At 38.0% G+C, this 21091-nt stretch overlaps 1 protein-coding gene and 1 long non-coding RNA gene across 6 annotated transcripts in view; one reads left to right on the top strand and one right to left on the bottom strand.

Moving 5' to 3' along the window:
• LOC128877623 (matrix metalloproteinase-14) overlaps positions 1–6153 on the bottom strand; it is a 48942-nt gene extending 42789 nt beyond the window's left edge. The window contains exon 1 of one of the 4 annotated variants that reach the window (XM_054125095.1): positions 5127–6149. In XM_054125095.1, the coding sequence (XP_053981070.1) occupies positions 5127–5261 (135 nt within the window). In that variant the 5' untranslated portion in view covers positions 5262–6149. Of the gene's footprint in view, positions 1–5126 lie in introns of all 4 variants that reach the window. The other 3 variants (XM_054125093.1, XM_054125094.1, XM_054125096.1) reach the window with 3 other exon arrangements.
• Positions 1–21091, top strand: part of LOC128877632 (uncharacterized) — a 160755-nt gene that overhangs the window by 40631 nt on the left and 99033 nt on the right. Inside the window, exon 6 of one of the 2 annotated variants that reach the window (XR_008457273.1) lies at positions 11263–12464. The exons of the other annotated variant lie outside the window; for it this stretch is intronic. This is a non-coding gene — a long non-coding RNA (uncharacterized LOC128877632). Of the gene's footprint in view, positions 1–11262; positions 12465–21091 lie in introns of those variants that run through there. 2 annotated transcript variants of the gene reach the window in all.

Raw genomic sequence — 21091 nt, forward strand, 5'->3', positions numbered from 1 at the left:
TCATCGGCACCCGAAAACCTCATGAAACCCAACAGCAAAATAACTATTAACCGCAAATATTTATCACGAGAATGTCGCAGCTCCGTGTCGGCTCGTTTACTGGTTGATTAACTATTGTCATTTACAGACTCATCGCGAGATCGTCGTCTAAGGTTCGAAAGACACACGTGTCTTTCGAACGCGTGACTAAAATTTTCCTTCGATTCGTCCATTGAACAAAGACACATACACGGTGTAACGTAATTAAGGGTGTGAGGTCTCGCGGGGTTTTCACGTTGGCGCGAACATTGGAGATAAAATTGCTCGGGTTTCTCTGTTTACCAGGACAGATAATTACAATCGTTATCGTTCGTCGAGATTGCTCAAGCTAAGCGCACGAAATCCACTCTTTGGAGGCCTGATTTCGATGACTAGACGGAGTACAATTGTTAAGGCCACCTGTTGCTTAGTTCAATTAATCGAAATTCGAGTGGAACGATTTTTATTATACATTCATCTTTTGTGACCGATGTGACGTAATTATCTGGGTATTCGTTGATTTTCTATTTTGAAAGAATTTTGTTTGAGCCCATTTAATAATTGTATCTATTTGCGAAATATTTGCTAATAGTTGTATAATAGATTTTGAAAGAATGAGAGTTAAGTCCGAAACTCGAGTGTATACTGAGGGTAATTAATATAAATATATTATTATAATAGTTGATATTAATCTAATATCTTGAATAATAAAGTGCATATTGTTATTATTACTCAATTTTATTGCAGTCATAATAAACATCATACCATTATTCAAGTTGTCAATATTATGATTCTAATTTATGTTTTGATATTATGTTTTGAATAATAAGTTGCACAATATTATCAAATTTGATTGCCATCCACGTTATTTATCTTCACTGCAATCTTAACTGCGAGGTATTCGGCAGATACCGTTCGATTTTTAATCCGATTTTGTTTGTTAGAGAAAATAGTTGAAACGATTGGAAATTATCTTATCGCATTCCTTCGAACCGATCGTCCAAGTTCTTCGGTAACTTTGCGCAAAAAAAAACTGACCGTCAATATTGACATTTTCACACCTTAACGTTAATAGCCGCGTTTAATCTCAGCCTTCAAAGGTTTTCAGTCCTTGTGAAAGCGCAGTTCAGCCGGAGTAGAAACAGACAGCCTGTGGTCAGACTGCTCGGAATCGAAGACAGCTTTGAGAGCTCTCAATTCTTTCGGAATTATTCCTTCGAATATTTTATGTCCCTTTTTACTAATAGAAACACGTCGCAAGAAATTTTATTCGACTCACTTTATTTTATTCCAATTTAATTTAATTTAATTTAATTTTTATTTCTTTTTATGTTTCATCGAAACAGAAGTCAAATGATATTACTCGCTCTATAACTATTCTAGATATTTCGTAAATCGACTCAAATATTGACTGGACATTTAAAGAAATTTTCAAATTTACAAATCATTTGCTCAAAATTTAACAGAAAGATTAAAACAAGGCCCTGAGAGTGTCCAAGTTCTATCTATACCTTTTTAAGTACAATATTTAAAATTTAATTAGAATTTAAATAAAATTTAACAAAAATTACAATTGCCGAAGTACTTGGCATAAAGTTCTGAAATCGGTCACGTTTATAAGATAGTCTAGAAGTTTGAACAGGAGTATCAACAAAAAAGAAACCTATTCTTCAACACAGAAAAACAAGAGCATCCCCTTAATACCTAAATTAACATTACATATTATTTCATTAATCAATTGTCGAACGTCGCGACATTGTCCACCGCGATTCGCCAGGTATCGTACATTTCGCACATCCATCTTCCCGTTTCCGGGAACGAGGTCGACGAAGCTTCGAAACTCGAGTCGAGCGAATTTCGCGTTTCCAATGCCGCTCGAACCGCTACTTTTCAATGAATCGAAGGCCGCGAAACGAGTCATCGCGCGTACCTGAACTTTGTCAGCGAAGGTAGCCAAAGTGACGTCACATTGTCCAACCTTATGTCATTACGTCGAGAACCGGTCTCGCTGTTCTGCATTATACGCCGCATACCAGAATCGTTGCTTCCAATATAGAAAAATAATTTATACGGAATTCTTTTCATTCCGATCGTCGACTGACGAAGCTTCCCTGAAGACGAACGTCCACGTTGTAAAATAAATTGCACGAATACGTTTAGTACCAATAAAAAATTACTGTAAGATTGGTAGTTAACGATTTTAGAATTGAAAATGAATGTGGTTTAGTTTAGTTTAGTCTAGTTTAGTTTAAAAATAGTAGGTTGGTAGATGGTCTGCCGATATTTTAGAACTGGAAATAATTGTAGATAATTTAAATACTTTGCAGGATTTAGTTTGGTACTTTTTATTCCACGTTGCAAATTAAATTGCGCAACTGTGTTTAATAGTGTTCAATTGAAAAGTCGTCCAAGATTTGTAGATGACGATTTGACGATATTGTAGAATTGAGAAAAATTGTGGTCAATTTAAATACTTTGGAGGATTCAGTTTGTTACTCATATTCCACGTTGAAAATTAAATTGCGCAACTGTGTCTAGTAGCAATAAAAAAAAAAAAAAATACTCCTAGATTGGTAGATGATCTATGAATATTTTAGAATGAAAAATAAATTTGATCGACCCAGGTACCTTGCAGTATTTACTTCCTCATTGTTATTTCATTATTCCTGCGAAATAAAGAACTAACTTTGGCAACTATTACAAATGTAAAATTAGTAGTAAATGAATTTTCATTTGGCACAGCCGCGAGTTTTGTTTGTTCAATGAAACACTCGTTTCCAGGGAGATATTTATTAACTCCACCGACACCTGCCACGTTTATTGAAATTTATTTCATTTATGTTAAACCTATATAGTTATCTTGGCTCTCGATGTTTACCTTTCGTAACTCTTACGTATCAGCTACATATCACTTCAAACATTAGAGTTTTCGCTCACGACTCGGGCGGAAAACACAACCGTAATGACACATGTGCTCGTGAAGTCATCACAGTTGCAACAAAACGGCCACGTTTAATTAATTCGTGCAAATAAAATTGTTTACGATATGGCTCAAGTATAAAATTAAAGAATACACGATGGCGGCGGACTAGCAAAATGGAGCAGCCTGTAATCAACGTGCGAGCGTGAATCGCTTGAAAGATAGCTCGGTATCCATCGTAATCTGTATATCAGTGTCATAGAGATAAAAGGTTTCCTTTGGAATGCTGTTCGCATTGTCAAAAGAACACGTACCATTAATACGCGGCTATTACTCACTCTATGACACACTGCAGAAACGATGAATTTCGCGCGAATTAATTTTCCCTTCGATCTGCCGTAATTTTTCCAAGATCATTTTCAGTCATGTGTATCCACGGATCAATTGCGTTATTTCGTAGGCCAGTTGCTTGTTTTAAAATATAATAGAAAATACAGCACAAAGGACGAACGTGTTTTACTATTGAAAAATAATATTAGAATTGTACTAGAAATTATAGAATTACTGGAAAATGGTTTCGTCACGAAGGTTATGAGTTTCGAAAGGAAAAACTGAATTACGCTACATTGTTCGTTCTTTTGTCGACCGCTTGCTTTTCAAAATATGATAGAAAATGTAGGACAAAGGACAAATGAACTTTACTTGTTGAAAACGATATTATAAGTGCTGCAAATCATAGAATCACTGGAAAATAGGTTTCGTTTCATCACAGAAATCATGTTTCGAGAGGAAAAAATAAATTAAGCTACATTGTTCGTTCTTCGTAGATGCTATCATAGTTTCCTGCATTAGAATGCACAGAGTTCCCTCAAAGCTCCTCAAAATGAACTGTCCCTTAGTTTACTCGGCCATTAGCGATATTTATAATCAGCAGAAATAACGTTAAATATTATAGAGCGACACGAACGCGCAGAATTTATTTATTTCGAGTTCTGTGTATTTTCCCTGGATGGAATTTCTACAAAGGGGAATCTGTCGCGTTCAAAGCAGCCAATTTTCTCGGAACGAGAACGTTTCCGATCAAACCGATTGCGCAACGTAGAATTTCACGATCACGTTGTAGGGACATTGTCGCCATTCCTATCGTCCAGGTGAACCGGAGGAAGTCGAGGTACTCGCTCGACCAGTAGCACTCTACTTTTTGGTCAGAAGCGATCCTCGACGCGATAAAAGCACCCGGTACACTTTTAGTTCGTCACACTCTGGATCGTCGAACCGAGCCACCGCGTTCCAAAGGATTTATTTATGCATCGGTATCGATATTAACACTAAAACTGTACCTGGAACTTTTTAAAATCGCTCGATTGTTAACAGTGACTTTTATGACATTTTTCTGACAATTATGACAATTATTGTTTTAATTTTATTCGTAAATTGGTATGCTTCTGTAATTAGTTCTCTGGGGATATTTGTGTAAAATATCGACAATGATGTACATGTTATATTATTTAGAAAATTATAATGAGGTAATAATATATATTGAATTGTGTATATGCTTATTATAACGGAGATTATTGTTTAGATGCATTCTAAATTTCCATTCGTTTTCTGTGTCTGTGAAAATATGCATTTGCATGAATATCTGCAGACTAGTTATGCGTACGATAAATAGACCGCGAATCTTTATGCAAATTCGCAGAAGACAAGCAGACCCAGGACAAAAAAAAAATAGAAACCTTGATCACAATGTGTTTAAATAATAATCTGCCTCACAGTGATCATATACAAATTACGTTATACGTATACAAATTGCATTTGTACAAGTTCTTGTACATACTCGGATCATAAATGCACAAATATCCGCAGTCTAATCATAAATATTCATTCATTTCAGCGTTAAACATATTAATCGCCCTCTAACTGGTCATCTTCTTGCAACGTCGCGATTTTTTCTTTCCCTAAATCAGGGATGCAACAGCATCTCTATTGCACAATTTTTAACATTCTGTTTTTACAACCGGTCATCTTCTTGCAACGACGCGATTTTTTCTCTCCCTAAATTCACTTAAAAACGCAACATTCGGAGTACATTCGTTGCAATCAGTCCCGAAGGAAGATATTTAAGAGCCCTCGATTAAATTCGCGTAATCTACGAGCGCGTGAATCTGGCAATAAATTGTTAACTTACCATCGCCGCGGTTTGGGATATAGCCGGAGCGTCGCCGTCCGTCCTGACGCAGGATACGGCGAGCAGCATCATCGCCAGCAGGACACTTCCCGTACACCTTTCCCATCGAACCATCCTGCTCTGCCTAGCCATCATCCCCTCGAACGAAACTTCACGCGAACGCTAGGGAATCTGAACGCTGGCCTCCGTTTTGATCACAAAGTCGAGACACTGACTGCACACACGTGTTTCCCTAGCGCCTGAATCCTCTTCGCGGCTCGATGATCGCAGGATGACGCGATCCACGTGTCCTCTCGATCGTCGGACGTCTCGCGGACCGTTCCGCTCTCTCGTTACTCGCAAACTATCCGTTCCTCTCCGCGTCAACGCCTCGGGATCACTCCCAGCCGATGGTCCGACCAGGTCTGGGCTAGATCCCTAGCTCGGAGGCTTCGAATTCCGCGATACGAACCCTTCGCGAGGTGCAAACCGACGGAGTCGCGCGCCAGCAGGGTCAGTCTGAAACCTCGTTGCCACGACACTATCGATTTCGTGTTTTCCCCGCGCGTCGGAACTCGCCGTTGGTTATTTCTCACGTGACGTCTCGCCTTTGGTCAGGAGTCGTTCGTCGACACGCACCTCGACGAACTTGGTCTCGGTTTCCTTCCTTCCGTGTTTCCTTTTTTTTCTTTTTACTTCGACGTCTTCCTGTCGAAGCTCGTGCTTCGGGGAACCGCGACCACGACCACTGGACGACTACGATCGGACGAAAATTCGAGCGAGCTTCGTGCGACGGGGAACGGGATGATGATGAGAACCGAAAGAGAAGAGGCACCCGGAGAGAAAGGACGCGCCGACCGTACGGGGAACTGGTACCGGTGTCTACCGCCACTCTGAATTACAATCAGTCTGCCACTGACTTTTATTGAGGCCTCCCACCACGCGGTCACGCCGACTACCACCGTTGCCGCACAGTACAGTGCTACGCAAGTGTGGCTGCCTCTTGGAACTCGATGTCATTACGCGCGGTTCTCCTGCTACGATGACCGTGTTCGCGGATCGTGATTTTGAAGAGAGAGAAACCGATGGAGGATGGAGACAGCAGGATGTCCTTTAGATCTGGTAGGGTCGCTTTTGGTGTAAGGATGGTGAACGCTCGTGTACTTTTACATTCTTATATCATAAATGCACAAATATCCGCAGTTCAATTATAAATGTGCATTCATTTCGGCAGTTTTAGTGTTAAACATATTAGTCGCCCTCTAACTGGTCATCTTGCAACGACGTGATTTTTTGTCTCTTCCTAAATTAGGGATACAACAGCGAAAGCTTGGTGTCCCTAAGGTAGACACTCTGGTACAATTTTTCCCATTCTATTTTTACGAGTGGATCTACTACTTGCAATGACACGATTTCTTTTCCTTAAATGCACTTAAAAGTGCATTCAATCCATGCGTTAAATTCATTTAAAAATACATTCAAGCTTCTCGTGGACCAGAGGTATATGTTTATTTTGTTAAAAGGATTTTGAAGACCAAGAATGAATGATACTTCGGTTTTGTTTTTTAGTATGGTTTATAGAGACTTTCATAGCGTGTAGGTTAAAATAGTATTACATTATTCTGGTAGTCTTTTTGTCTTCTTGTAGTAGAAATTAATTCTGTGTCTTTATATTAAATCATTCATGACTGTAGTTTAAGTAAATATATTTATTCGTTATCCCGTTGCGTTAAATAATAACGAAACATACAGATTGCTCGAACATTTAATTTTCCAACTAATATGTGCTTCCTTGGAATGTGTGTTTTTATAAATAAATGGTAAATTTTAAAAGGGCATAGAATTAATTTTTACACCTCATATTTCCAAGACCGTGAATATGAACAAAACTTTCTTTTTGAATACATCACATAAATTAATAACTCTATTATTCACTGTGCGTACATTAAAATAACATTATCGATAAATGGATTACGTTCCGAGCAGATTTTGTGGTCTTCTTGTTTTGTTTTGAGTTGTTTGCAATTATATAAAATTTGAATAGCTTCCTCTTCCCACTCATTCTGGTTTATCTCGACCACGGTAACGATCGATCGCAGTTATCTACGCGATACGCGTTTCCGTGTTCCACAATAGCACGCCGCTATTGTTTCGACTATTTTTCTCGCGACAGGAACGAAAAATAATTTTCCTCTTACAATCGTCACACAAGATTCTGTTGTTGTACCTTCATCTGAAATCTAACGATCCGAACTCTTCTTTGTTTGGATATATGAAATATTGTTTCTATTTTTCAGAAATTTATGGAAACAGTCGCCTTCTATGACTGATGCGTTTTTAATTTTCAATTCTGGATCCTCGAATTTCTATATTTCTGTGTTTCATTTAAAAATATTATTTTAATCGACCACTGGCCCAGTCATCGTGGAATGTGATTTGTTTAATATAGGTTAATAGGAGTAGCACGAACGTGAGTCTAATCAAGGAATACTATATAGGCCTTAACCCTTTCGCTGTTTAGACCGCATGTGGTACAACAAGATAAGGACAGGCGCCTAAGATAAAGTGTTTAGAGCCTAATCTATTTGCTCCCTAAACAAATATAAAGTGTTTTGTATACACAAATGATACAGAAGAAATTTTTCCATGTCCCATACATAGATAAAACTGGAATCCACTTGCCCCATATACGGAAAATGAGGCATCAAAACTTGGAATTTCGATTACAGACAACTATCAATCTAACTGATTCACTAGATCAACAGTAAACAAGGAAATAGCATAGTTAACTCACAGATATCGTCAACTGCGACCAGTTTCCTTAATATTAACTTTAAAACTTTACCAATTGTCCAACCGCACCGAGGCATGCCAAATTGCAAAGGCCCATGCTACACTAATCCCGAGAGGCGAATTTCTCGAAAACACTGCTCGTTGTTTTGCGAGTGCATCTAGCAATTCCGCGAATGCCTTTTGCGTACGGCGTCATGAATAAATGATCCAGCGATGCCGAAATAGTCGGGGAGCCTCTGAAAATAGTTCACAGAGGAAACAATACCGGCTTCTACACTTGTTGTACCGTTTCTTTTTGTCTGTTACGCGCCACGGGACTTCACAGATTCAATGAGTTGTCCAGATCGAGAAGATCATCGTTGATTTTTCGAAAGTTGCCTTGGTTTTTGGGGAAAACCTTGAAGAATGGGATAATACGGAGTTCTAGAATCATAGGGTGCTTTGAGGAATGGGAGGCGTCCAGGTTTGGTAATGGTTTCACTAGGATGCGTTCTGATACGCTAGAATTGTTTTGTGATCGCGCTGTGACGCTTGGGATACTTTGCGATAGTATTGTGATGCTTTGTAATGCTCTGTGATGCGCTGTTATTTTATTGGGATTACATTGGGGCGCTTTGGTATGCATTGTAGGGTTTATGATACTTTGTGATACCATTGTGATTGCATGAGATGCCTAGTGATGCGTTTCAATTCTTTTGTGGTCGCTTTGTGACTTTCGGGATACCTTGTGATTTGTTTGTGATAGTATTGCAACGGTTTGTGAAGCTATTATTTTTTGTGATCACATTGGGGTGCTCCAGTATGCATTATAGGGCTCGTGATACTTTGCGACCGCGTTGTGATTGTACGCGATGCCTTGTGATGCGCTACAATTATTTTGCGATTGCATTGGGATCTATTTTCATGTTTCTGACACTCTGTGATCGCGTTGTGGCGTTTGAAATACTGTATGATTTGTTTGTAGTAGTATTATAACGTTTTGTGAAACTATTATTTTTTTGTGATCACATTGAGATGCTCCGGTATGCATTATAGGGGTCGTGATACTTTGCGACCGCGTTGTGATTATATCCGATGCCTTGTGATGCCCTACAATTATTTTATGATTCCATTGGGATCTATTGTGCTGTTTGTGACACTTCCTGATCGATTTACACTCAGAATTCCATCATGCACATTCTGTCCCTCTCTCCTTAATCTACAATAGCATCATACAAATGCTGGCATTCTTTCTTGCGACTGGACAAATTGAATCGATAGGTCAAAGAAAATGTATACTTTGTGAAACTCCCCGAGTTGTTGTAATCCGCGTCGCCACGATGCATAACGAGTGCTTTATCGCGTAATATGGGAACAAAACACTGTTTCTTCCTCGTCTGCAGAGTTTCGAAAACCTGACTTTACTTACGATATCCACGGTTAATTCACGATTCGTGATGTTCGATCCTGAGAACGTAGAAAGTGGACCAGGGGTTTCCAACGATTTTTCTTAACGAAGTTTTTCGTGTTTCGACGTGTTTCGTGCACCGGTCGAACCGACACCTAACTGGAACACTCGTATAGCAACGACTTTCGATCGTTTCGACAGTCGACGTTTATTAATATTTCGTGCTCGAGTTGTGTGTCGTTGTCACCTTTTTGCTGACCATTTTTGTAAGTCTGCGTTCGAAATCAAATGTCATCGATCTTCGAAGAACTTCCTTGAACTTTGAAAACTTGACCGCAGCAAAGAAACAAAGGACAGTCGAACTTCATTATTCTCGTATCGAACAATAGCCGTTGACGAATCTTCGGTTGACGAATTGTATGGAGGATCAAGGAAATGGCCACCCCGTGGGGGGCCACATGATACACTTGTGAATCACTCAGTTTTTAAGCCTCTTTCCATTCCCGGGAATCCTTTTCGCGATGCCGACGACCGCAGGCCTGACTCTGAATCGGGATTGGTGCACGAATTCCGAATGCAAATGAATCCACCGTGGACTGACTAACCACGAAACCGATTCAGCTGGATCGGTACGTATCTCGGTCGAACCCTTGTGATTTATTCGATTGCAAAGTAATTAACCCTTCGTTAACCAAATTATATTCTATTCTGAAGAGACTCGCGACGATAGGACCACTTACAAATAATTCTCTATTTATTTGATTCCTTTGAGAATACAAACACCTACAAAATACATACGCAACGAGGTATCAATCTAAATTATGCACAGACTCTTGTTTTCGTCATGGAGACACTCCCAAAGACGTTTCGAGGAGCATTTTCTCCAGCGACGAGATTTCCATGGATCAGTTCGCAGAAATCGATTATCCGCTAATTTCCGTGGCTAGTCTAGCAGCTTTGTGCTCATCGAGAGATGCGATTGGCAAACTCGACTCGCTTGCATATAAATAGGTTTAGGACCGAATTAATGCAAATGCATTCTCTGGGCTCGCGATGTTATCCTCGGGTCACGTAGGTCAGGAAAAAAGAGGCATATGTCGTTTCCCCTTCAGATCCGAATAAAAACAACGCGAACCGATCTCTGGCCTCCTCCCGCTCGGCGTTTCTTTGTTTCTCTTTCTGCGGCGACGTTCCTCCTATTTTCATTCAAAATAGGATCGCTCGGTTGTTCTTTACGTTCAGTCGCTCGTTACGCGGGTCACGTTCCTCTCGAATGGAAAGGCTTTCATTCACCGGTGGGCAAAGTGGTCGCGACCCTCGACGGGTTTTCTTTTTCACGAGATCGAAGGTCGTGACGCCTCGTGAACCTGGGATGGATAGTCATTGCTTTGGCGACGACTTTCTGATCGATAGTGACGCCTTCCGATGCATTGTGATGCTTTGTGACGCGCTATTATTCTTATCTAATCATTGAGATGCTTGTGATACTAGTTATGTCTGTGATCGTGTTGTTATGTCTTGCAATGAACTGTGATGCGCTAAAATTCTTTTATGATTGCATTGTTATGTTTTGCAATGGACTGTGATGTGCTAAAATTCTTTTGTGATTGCATTTGTTATGTCTTGTGATGCAGTGAAAATCTTTTGTGATCGAATTGGGCCGCATTGTGATGCGTGTGCTGGTTTCTGATCACGTTGTGATGCCTCTTCAATGGACTGAGATGCGCTGCAATTCTTTTATAACCGAATTGAAGCGTATTGTGATGCTTGTATCTTATTGTGATCGCATTGTAATGCCTTGCAATGGATTATGATGTGCTATAATTCTTTTATAATCAAGTTGAGGCGCATTGTGATGCTTGCGATGCTTTGTGATGGCACCCTAATGCCTTGCAACACTTTCTAATTCATCCTAATTCTTCTCAATACATTGTGATGGCATTACGATGCTTAATTCGATATTTTGTGATTTTGCAGAGCTCGTCGTGCCCAACGATTCAATTATTAATCACGATAGCTGATTACTCAATAAACGGAATTATGGATTTCTCTTTGCCCAGCACTGCGGAGAACGTGTACCAGGAAAATTCATCCGCGTTGATACAGCATGAAATTATAATCGCAGCTTCCAAATAGTGCCACTCTCTCGTGGGTCACGTGTTCTCATTCTCGGTCGAGTCACGCGAACGTTTTTTGTGCAGTTTCGCGCAGGTTCTATGGAAATCGGGGGTTGGATATTTATGTAACTACGAGAAATGGGACAGAGGACTGAATTTTGATTTCGCGGGAATGCGGTCCTATGATGTTTTAAAGGTTAGAAAATACACCGTCTCGTTCTAAATAATGGTCATTCAGGTACGAGAATTTAAAATGTCCCCGAACAGGTAGACTAAATTCTAAATCTTACATTTTAATGTAAGCATAACATCGGGCTGAATACCTTTGTGAAATATCAAGTTTTTGTAAATAATAACTTTGGAAGTAATTCGTCCAATTCTGATTCCAATTATTAATTTTGATATTCTCCCTTTATCGTTTTAATTCTACCTAAGCCACAATATCGAGAAATAATTTCCAGAAGTAGTTGATTTCGCGGAGGAATTCGTTGTCACGTTTTATCATGTCGCGGAAGAGTTGGCACGTTCCGCGGCGCCTCGATTCTATTATTCATATATTATTAGCCAGGCGAGATTTTCCGCAGATCGCGAACATGTTTTTCACGAAATCGCATTACTTCCGATTTATCGTTTCTTTCACGAAATCTAAAAGCTGTTTATTTGTTTGCCCTTCGAAGAAAACACGAGCTGCTACGATAAAATGATTGCACGTTTACGACTTTGGAAATTTATTTACAATTTAAAACCCGAAACAATATTCACTGGAAGCTGTCATACGAGCAAGCTCATATTTGTGCGTATAAAAAAATATATCTCGTTACGAGAACGTCCGATGCTACTGAATTTAATACGAACTTCATTCCTGAAAATGTGAAATAAAATAACAAATATAGGCTTTTATTTCTACTTTTTAAAGTAGGAAATAGATTGCAGTGTAAAATACATCCAATGATGTTGAATTTAATACGAGCTTCATTCCTGAAAATTTGAAATAAAATAAAAAGTATTGTCTCTTCTTTCTACTATTTAAAGTAGAGAATGCATTGCAGTGTCCTGTTCCTAGTGGACCACCCCGTACATTTTAGATTACAAGAGATTTATCGACATCCTGGGCCCTCCTAGCGGTTTAACATTCCTCGAAGGGGACATTCGTCGTAGGGCGAGGGCGTAACACGAACTTTCCATAGTCGATACTGAGAATTTGCAAAAGAAAGAAACGAAAGGTTCGCAGGGTTGGCCGCGCCTAAAAAAATCATCTCCGTGGGCTCAACCCCTCGACTTCCTTTCTCGTTGTCACCGAGGGCCCGCGTCTAATTCTAATCGTCTATCAATTTCGTTGACTCATTCCTCTGTCGCCCTTTTTTTCTTCCCCACTCATTTTCGCGATGCCTCGGTCAAGGCCATCGCGTGACAACCAGCGCATCGAAGTGCATCGGGGTCCTTTGTGAGGATGAATAACGACGTGACCTGAACCATTAGAAGCGATCGAGACTATGACTCTCAAATATACTATTTAGGCGATATTTTTCTGATAAAACAGCAACGTATTTTGATCTGTAACTGGGATCGTTCATTTAATCAGGCTTGAAGAGGATTCATAAATTTTTGTATAAAAGTACAATTATTGTTTAGAAAGTTACAAGCTAGGATACTATTGGGCGTAGGTACATGTAAGTTTTGTGTAGGTTTTTGTACCGAGTTACTTTGTTTATCAAATGGAATTTACATTTTTCTTTGCATGTAATGTATTATGATACCTTGCAATGAACTTTGAGACACTGACATTCTTTTATAACCGTACTGGGGCGCAGTGTGATGCCTTGTAATGGACTTTGGGACACTGGAATTTATTTGTGAATATAGTAAACGCATTGTGATGTCTTGCAATGGACTGTGATGTGCTGGAATTCTTTTATAATCGAATTGGGACGCGTTGTGATACTTTGTGATGCATGTGATTCTTTGTGACCACGTCGTAATGTTTTTTGATCGCCCTCTGATGCTTTTTGATCACGTTGTGAGGTCTCGCAATGCATTCTCATGCCTTGCAATGCTTTTGTGATCGTATCGCGCCACCTTGTCTAACATTCGACTGACTCTTCCCTTTGGCTTCCCCAGTCAAATCCCCTGCAATTCATTGTGTCCACACGAAACGTCTGCGATCCGTCTATCAATGAATCAACATCCTTCCGCGTGGCAAATTCCGCTGATTATTGTTTGCGGTTTCAATCGATCCGACGTATCGGCTGCCTGCCACATTTGTGGCGTTGCTTCGATGATTCACGGTGATCCATTCACCTATGCTGACTTCGTATTAATTTTCTCTGTTGTGCTACTACACCTGTTCGACTCGTCTTCTTTCTACGAATTTTATTACGAACTTCGGTAATTATATCTTGGAATTTCGAGTGTGAATATTTGATCGAGATCTTTGAGTGTGGAAAATAAATTCGGTAATTATATCTTGGAATTTCGAGTGTGAATATTTGATCGAGATCTTTGAATGTGGAAAATAAATGAGACCTAAAAATACCGATGAGAGAACGTTTTTCTATTGAGATCTATTCAAGATCAAATGAATTGATCTATTATTCCACGGTTTAATATTCAATTAGGTATACGCGATAGTGCCGCTATTGTTCGATCAATCGCTTCAGAGGAAGATTTTTTTATTCCACGTGCAACGCACCGTGTCATTTATTCCAGGAAATATCAGATTCTTCCAAGAACCGGCCGCGGTGACAGTGATGGACGGACTTGGGAATCCATTGCGCTCCATTTCCGAGTGAATCCCTTCCTATCGAATCGTCTATGAATACCATTAAGCGAACTGCATCGGACCCTCCTTCGATGCATAATTGGAGCCAGTTACTTGTTGCGCGATAAAAAATGAACGGCGTTTCCCTCGCGATAGGTGAATCAGCGATTATCGCATCGATTCTTCCTGTCTCGCGCACGATTCACTAAAGGAAATTCACGTTCGACTTCGAGGATGTTTCGCCACGCGAAACCACAGCCAAAAATTCAATTTTTCTTACGTTCAACAAGTGATTCCGATGGCGAACAATTGGTTTCAATTGAGTACATAGAGAAAATGCGATGCACTACCATTCTATGGTGATTGCATTATGGGACTTTTGGGACACATTGTAATGCATTGTGATAAGTTTGTGATGCATTTACCAAGCAACGATATAAATTGGTATTTTTAAAAAAACCTCAGGGGCTGTACCTGTGCTTTGTGATCAAGCACATAAATAAATGAAAAGAATCTTATGAAATGAGTTTCATAAAATAAAATTAAATGAAATTAAATGAAATGAATCTTATGGAATGAATTTCATGAAATGAAATGAAATGAAATGAATTTCATAAAATGCGATTAAGTAAAATGAATATCATAAAATGAAATGAAATGAAATGAATATCATAAAATGAAATGAAATGAAATGACTTTCATAAAATGAGATTAAATGAAATGAATCTTATGAAATGCAATTAAATGAAATGAATTTCATAAAATGAAATGAAATGAATCTTCTGAATCGAATTTAATACCATGGGTTAGCCACGCTAGAGTAAACCCATTCGAATCACCCCAAATCGCTATAGACATTCAACTGTAGCATGATTTCGCATATTCACACTTATTTCAATAACTTGTGATGAACGAAACGAATACAGGTAATTTATTCGTCTGGGAACGAATTCTGTCCTGCAAGATGTCACCATTCGGACTCGGCGATAATGACGAGTCGCGTTATCTTTAATGAGAATCATTTGGAAACCTGTTCTCCACACTTTGGGGACCAGTTCGCGCGCGAACGTGTCTTTGCCGTAAAGAAGATCCTTTTCGAAGAAGCATCGAGTCTCATTACCAGGAGAAGAGTAGCGGGAAACCCAACAAGCGATTCCTCCTAAGTATTCGTAATTTAATCCGTCACGTAGAAGTTTTCTTTGTAGAGAATTAACGAGTTATGGAAATAAGGGGACCAAAATTACAAATTATCCTCCTTTTTCACGACTCCAAGGAGTCGAGAATTTCGATTTTAATCGTAATACTAAATTTAACATAACGATAACTAAAATTTCCGATTCTTTTTCCTCGTACTGGTTTTGCCCGAGAGACCGAGGGAATTCTTCTACATTGGACTATAATCAAGACCAGGACATATTTTTAATTCATCATTGTTAAATAATTATTCTAGCAGGGGATCGATATTTATTTAATTATACAAATTTAAGATTAATCATGTGTATGAATTCGTAAATTCATGAAACATGTAGTTTATAGATAAATGTGACTTCAATAAATTAATACTTACTTATATACATATTCACAAACATTTTACTATGTAATATACTACACAATATTTAGTAGTAATAATAATTGTATTAATTTAACGTATATGATGTAAATCATATATAAATATGACTCAATTAATATTCACAGACATTTTACTATTAAATCCATCATATAAAATTTAATAATAATAACAATTTTATAAATTTGACAGAGACATTTATTTCAATTCTACATGTTTGATAAATTAGTAAATCCATATATAAGATGAATCTTAAATGTGTACAATTAAAAGTATACCGATCCACTGCTGATGTATAAAAACTTCCCATTACGAGTTTATTCTTCGCGAATTATTTCGTTTCCATTGAAAATTGCGTCTACAACGTTTCCCATTGGGAAACTGGGAGGACCAAGCGCGCTAACTGTTATCGGTAGCGAGAAATCTAGATCGTTTCTATGGCTCCAATTGCGTCGACAGGAAATCTGGTACAATTAAGTAATTGACCGAGCAGCAGAAAGCCAGGGCAGACGCTCTCTAGCGATGCTTCTAATTTATGGAAATTCCTGATGACTGGCAAACGAAAGCAACACGAACACGCGCGTCACAGATCGCGTTCGATATCCATCCATTCACGGAAGATTTCTCCTCGTTTCCCTAGGAAAACGTGGCTCCCGGATTGGGAACGCCCACGATGGTCAGTGTGTCAGCTACAATATATTCTTAAAGGGGTACGACGCAGTTGCCATAGTCAAGAATTATTTTTTCCCGAGGAAAACTGTAGGAGAATTGAATTTAATATACAAATTTGTTTGTTAAGATTTAAACATTTGTTTGTTAAGATATATTTAAAAATGGTGAAGAGACTTGAAAACATACTAGACAATTATTGTGTTAGGAGTCGTGCTGAAGGGACGAAGGAATTTTATTTTATGTTCAAAATTATTCATAATATTATTTTACTAAGGAAAAAAAACAGCGATATAAAAGCCGAGAAATGATGTTCTCCAGTCAGTGGATGAAAATTCAAATCTCCAATTTATTAATTTATTATTTTTAATTTCCTCTGTCGTTTGGGTGAAAATTATAGTTTCGAAAAGCCAACACAATTATTCTAACGGAATAATTATTTGACTATTAAATTTTTGTAAAACATGGAAGCCAATTCACTTTCGTGAATATATCAAATGCAAGAAATTTAAATCAGAATCATGCCGTCTCAAGAATGACCAACAATTTATTTCGAATATTATTTTTCGTTGACTAAGTCTATCTTATTACTCGATTAAGAAAGAAAATTTTACGCGTTCTTGAACTCCTTGCATAACCTGATGGGAATGCTAAGAATACATCATCCGTGATATACAAGAAAGGGAATAAATCGTGGGCGTGAAATCTATTTTTAATGCTTCTGTTTCACGAACAAACTACTAATCTCCTGTATTCCAAATCAAATTTTCTCACAGTGTGTACGATTCCGTTGGGGACACTGTGTGATAAGAATATTTTCATTCTAAGTGGAGGCGTCAAGGAGATATGAAGGTCATTTTAAACAATCAAGGTGTTTTTTTTTTCTTAAACAAAACGTGATATAGTTTCTGGTCTCTGGTATTTTGTAGCGAGTTTCAAGACACGTCCAAGGTTTCGAAATTCAAGGTCAATCAAGGTCAACGAAGGACATACTAAGTGATTTTCAAGTGAACAATATAGTTAGGTATAGCTTCGTTGAGGTAACAGTTCAGTGGTACAAGAAAGTCTAATGATAAGGCTGCATCATAATAATTTGGCTTCAAATTAAATGAGCTACACCTTAACGAATCACGATTTTCAAGAGCAACTATCGCGACTAGCTCGACAACGACAAGGAAATGCTCGGAATGAGAGCAGTTTCCTCGTTTTTCCGTGTTGTGGTAAAAAAATTGCATCTGAGCGTAATCGTACTCGATGACGGTCGAGACGCCTTCGTTACGCATCGTGTTACGTGAAGTCGTGTGTTTCAGAATTCTTATCCGTTTTGACGTAGAACATCGACAAGGATAATTCCGATGGAAAGGGGGACAGCGGAGCGGGTCCCGTATGTCGCATTTAATTCAGCATCTAAAACAGCTATCGCATAAATCCTTTTCATATTTAAATAACGAGAGTTCATGTTTGAATAATTTTTATTTTTATTATTTCCTTTGGAAGACTCGAAGGATCGAGATAAATTACGCGGTCGTTTCGCGGACTTAATGTAAGGATAATTTCTACTCGATTTACGTAGATTTATATTGTTTCGCTTAAATTTATTCCTCGTCTGCTGAAACAATCTACAGAACTAAATGTGAAATAAGTGTGGACAGAAATTAGTGGAGGCCTCTTTGGAATTATTTTAAAGGTCTTTGTTACAAGCCAAATCGATTTTATTATAAACAAAAAACCCAATTGTTGAGGTATATTCAGGAACGAAATATAGCGTGCGCAGTTATTTAACGTTTGTTGAAAAATAATATAAAGAAAATATATTCTACTATAACGAATTTGGTACACTGATATTGCACTTGATATCTGCAATAATTATACACGATGTTCTTGGATACAGAATCGGTTCTCAAACCACGTTTTTACAGTTTTTTTTTTTTACTCTTAACAAAATATAAGTCCGTTCGCTCTGACATTCATACAAGATCTGAAGCGGATACTTTCACACTCACACACACTCTTTTCTCTCAGGGTTGCCACCTATGCTAACTGAAGCAGCACCAACTTATAAAATTATTTCTCCAACACCAATGAAATTTATCTTGTCGGTAGTTATCTTATGTATATCAACGAAACGAAATTTTCAGTATTGACAGCTTCGTTTATATTTCAAAACACAAGCAGAATAACAATGCCCACTGCGACAGATTCTTTTCCTCTTGGTCGTAAGGGCAAAAAAATAATGAACGCTGGAAACTCCCACTCGTTGCATATGCTAATAGCAATTTCCAACAAAATTTATCATTCCTCTTCCTGCCTATTGTCGCGTCTCGGGCGAGTCTTCGTCTTTTCATTGGCACCATCGCGTTTGTCCTTCCATCCTGGCGGCACTTTGTTAGGAAATCGGGCCGCACTCGTCACGGTAATAAATAATTCCTATGCGAGCAATTGGCCCCGTAATTATGCGCAAGGTTTTCAGGATGCATCTGCATTGTGTTTCCCGTTCGATTGAAATGCAACGCGATGGAAAGGTCAGCAGACAAGGAGTTCGTCTCTAAATAAGCAAATGTCTTATCTAGATAGAAAATTTTGTTGAATAACGAACAGAAGACGAACAATCGTTCATTCATCGCTCCTATGAATACTAATCGAGATCCGAATACGCAAAACATGATATTTCCGAAGCTGAACTTCCCAATAATCAAACGGGACTTTAACTGTTCGTTCGGATGCACGAGTCGCATACGTTTTTTGTTTTCGCGCATAAGGAGTTAGTGAATTAACCCTTTGCACTCGAGGCCATTTTTTCTGGTATCTACCAGCAACTCGAGATGTTTTTTAGCATTCTATTGCCATGAATTCTAAGCTATCTAGATTTGAGAATAAGGTCACCTGTACCTCGTCGACAATCATTTCGTTGACACTTCGAGCTCCAAAGAAATTAAATCTAAAGAAACATTAGGTGTTGTAGACAAAGATGGGCAAAACCCTAGGCTTCGAATAAATCTGAAGTTTGCCGATATGTTTGTCTCGTTTCCTCTTTTGAATATTTTGCAAAGAAGGAAACGAGACAAACACATCGGCAAACTTCAAATTTATTCGAAGCCTAGGATTTTGCCCATCTTTGATTGTAGATTTGCTGCGTGATAACCTAATGGTGACTGAGAATCACCTCTCGAGTACAAAGGGTTAACATAGACGGGAGTAAACACCGCTGAATGTATCGAAAACTTTGTAGAACTTTTTAATTTTACATTTTTTTTTTTTAAATAAGTGATAAAGAATCTCGGAAACGCAACGGTGAGTTCTGAGTCCGTCGTCCTCAGCATCGGTAAAAATGCGTCACTTTTTAGCATCTGTCCGTGGCTTGAGAACTCATTGGCCAATCAGTGACTCACAATGACGATAACGTTCGTCTCCCTCCTTTTCTCGTGGAAGATTTCGCTACCGCTGAATCGCTGCGTCCATCGCTCAGGAATCTAGTAAAATGCCGTGGGGATCAGAAATCGGAAGAGAACCGATGCTCGCTGACTCACGAGAGAACTTCCTCCGATTATAATAATAAATTAGCAATTTTTATGGCTGTTTTTCAGAGTTGTTGTAACTCAAGTTTAACCTGTCGATTGGGCAGATTAATTGTATTCTAGCTTTAGTTGTATTTAAGTGCAGGGGTCCATTTCGATCTTGATTATAGTATATGCAATGTACTATATAGTACATACAAGGTGATTTAAAATATTGATATGGAAGAAAATTAAATTATAGCAATAAGAAATACAACGTGTGTAGAAAGTATTTGTACACTGATCAATTTCCAAAAGAAAACTATGTAAAATTGTAATTTATTAACTTATTTTTGATAAACAATGACATTCTACATACTCTCGGAAAAAAGATAGCTATTTATATAAGTTGCGAAATTAACAAGAAAAAAACGATTAATCGATAGAAATGTTGAAGCAATAAGTATTCGCACAACTGTTTAATTTTTAAAACTTCATTAAAAGAAAAGAAATTTACATTAATTTACAAGTATATAATACTTCCTTTTGATTTTACAATTATTGTAACTCTTCTAAGCATTAAATTAACTAAATTATTAGTTATTCGAAGTGGAATCTTTTTCCAGTCCTCTATTAGAGCCTTCTTTAAAAGTACTTTACTGGAAATTTGATGTTTTCTAATTCGTACGGAGCAATAAACTAATGCGTTTATGTTACAAACTCTACTCTAAATGATTCGTCATAGGAATCGTACAAATACTTATTGCTTCTATATTTTTACCCACTTTTCGCATTTTTTTGTTAATTTCACAAATAATATTAACTAGTAAATGTTGTTTGGACTATATCTATCTTAAAGATTTCCGAGAATATGTAAAATATCATTGATTATAAAAAAAGAAGTTAAAAATCTACAATTTCACACAAAAGTTTTTTTGGGAAATTGATCGGTGTACGAATACATTCTACACCCACTGTATATTTAAGTGCAGAGTTCCATTTTGATCTTGATTATACAATAGTATATGTAGTGTACTATATAGTACATACAGGGTTATTTAAAATATTGATATGGAAGAAAGTTAAATTATAGCAATAAGAAATATGCAATAGGCACTCGAACTTGATTATAGAACGACGTACAGGGTGATTTTAAATAACTTTACTCAATAAGAATTTCCTTTGGATGTGTAGAAAGTAG

The sequence above is a fragment of the Hylaeus volcanicus genome, chromosome 5 (genome assembly GCF_026283585.1).
Source record: "Hylaeus volcanicus isolate JK05 chromosome 5, UHH_iyHylVolc1.0_haploid, whole genome shotgun sequence".
Classification (NCBI taxonomy): Eukaryota; Metazoa; Arthropoda; class Insecta; order Hymenoptera; family Colletidae; genus Hylaeus; species Hylaeus volcanicus.